The following is a 1,620-nucleotide window of genomic DNA, read 5'->3' on the forward strand; positions in this document are numbered from 1 at the left end:
TAGAGACTGGTATCATTCTTGCTGCGAATGAAGCCAGCTTCTAGTAGAACTGAGTTCAAAAGTTTATTCCATAACATAGGTGCCTGCTTAAGGCCATACAGGGATCTGAGCAATCGGATTCCCAGTTTGGAGTCTGGAAACTTGTCCTGTATGCTTTCTAGCAAGTCAGACCTAATGTCTACACCTTTAGGAAAGGAGATGAAAATTGGTCTATCAAGTTTGGTTTGGATAAAGGCCTGTGCTATGTCGCTATGGTGAATAGGTAGGTTGTGGTGAACAGCCAGTGCCATGAGTGTACGAGATGTAGTTAGAGAAGAGGAGGGGCTGTACGTGGCGTAAAAATCAAGTCCTATCTTGGCGAGGAAGCCGCGCACCACGCACCTAGCCTTGAATTTGTCAAAGGAACCATCGCCTTTTCTCTTGACCTTGAGTACTATACGAGTGCTCAGGGGAGATCGCTCCTCTGGTATTACTTCCAAGCTAAAACAATCGTTCTTGCATAAGTCACTGAACTCCTTGATAATGGCCTTGAGAAATTCCTGTTTGTATTCAAGTCCATCTGAGGAGCTTAACTCAGCAATTCTCTCGGCGTCATATATGAGGTCCTCAGGAAGCAGCACGTACGGATTAGATGGGGAAGGTTGATCCTTCTCCACAACAACTTGGAGTGCTACGTCTATATGGCAGAACTTGTCTTGACAGTAGTGCAGCACATTTTCAGTTAGATCATCTTGTTTGGCAGTGAAATAGTTGCAACAGAGATGTTCAAGCGAATCTCCAGAACGACACAGAACGGTTGGGTATTGTTGGATGGTGTGATAAAGTCCCACGTTGGAGGTTCCCCAGAGAGTATGGGCAGCACAGGCAGTGTCTATGATTGAATTGGCTTCCTGGAAGGCAGCGTCAGTCCCAAGGAGTTGGGAGGTGAGGAATGAAGAATCGAGTTCGGCTTCCTTATTCGACAATTTCTCCAGCCAGTCGGGAGGAAGTTGTGGCGAGCATGCTGTAAGTGATTTATTATTTATCTCGTACAGAAGTTGACTGCGAGTACCACCGGAGTCCAGGTATTGATCTACCGATAGTGCGTTATTGATCTCTGTTTTCCTGTGTGCATTCTCATAGTGGATAATATGTCTGGGCATGGTCCTGGTCCTAGTCAGTTTGCAGTCACCTTTCAGTGATGCAGTGGCGTTGATAGAGCCTGAATTAAAGATGCTACATGTTGCAAGAGTCATTGCCAGCAGAAAGTGTTTGGGAGCGTTGTAGGTGACTCGAGTTAGGTTTGTGAGTTCGTACCTGTTGTCAAACCCAGGGACTGCGCGAGCAGTAATCTTGAGTTTGCCCTTGGAGTGGGTAGCTGATAGCTCTCCACTATTGTAGGCCTGGACCTGTTTCAGCATTCCACCTTCTCCTGATACGAACGACAAGTCTGTGAGGCTAGGCAAGCAGCTCAGCAGCGTTCCTTCGGTGTCGGTGGGTTTAATTTCCACCCCGTCACTGTCAGCAAAATGCCAAATAGATGAGGGGTCGCTGGCAGGGCCGTATCGTTGTGGCCGAACATCAACAGCACGTTTTACTCCTTCTTCCCACTCTACTACTGAGATATTTTTGGGATCAACT

At 47.0% G+C, this 1,620-nt stretch overlaps 1 protein-coding gene across 1 annotated transcript in view; it reads left to right on the forward strand.

Annotated features, from left to right (window-relative positions):
* AURANDRAFT_72829 (hypothetical protein) overlaps positions 1 to 1,620 on the forward strand; it is a gene marked incomplete at both ends in the record, with an annotated part of 4,997 nt that overhangs the window by 601 nt on the left and 2,776 nt on the right. The window contains 5 exons of the mRNA XM_009044322.1: positions 312 to 466; positions 578 to 640; positions 751 to 813; positions 1,381 to 1,427; positions 1,520 to 1,570. Of these exons, the coding sequence (XP_009042570.1) occupies positions 312 to 466; positions 578 to 640; positions 751 to 813; positions 1,381 to 1,427; positions 1,520 to 1,570 (379 nt within the window). The remainder of the gene's footprint in view (positions 1 to 311; positions 467 to 577; positions 641 to 750; positions 814 to 1,380; positions 1,428 to 1,519; positions 1,571 to 1,620) is intronic.

This window comes from Aureococcus anophagefferens, assembly GCF_000186865.1.
Source record: "Aureococcus anophagefferens unplaced genomic scaffold AURANscaffold_250, whole genome shotgun sequence".
Classification (NCBI taxonomy): Eukaryota; class Pelagophyceae; order Pelagomonadales; family Pelagomonadaceae; genus Aureococcus; species Aureococcus anophagefferens.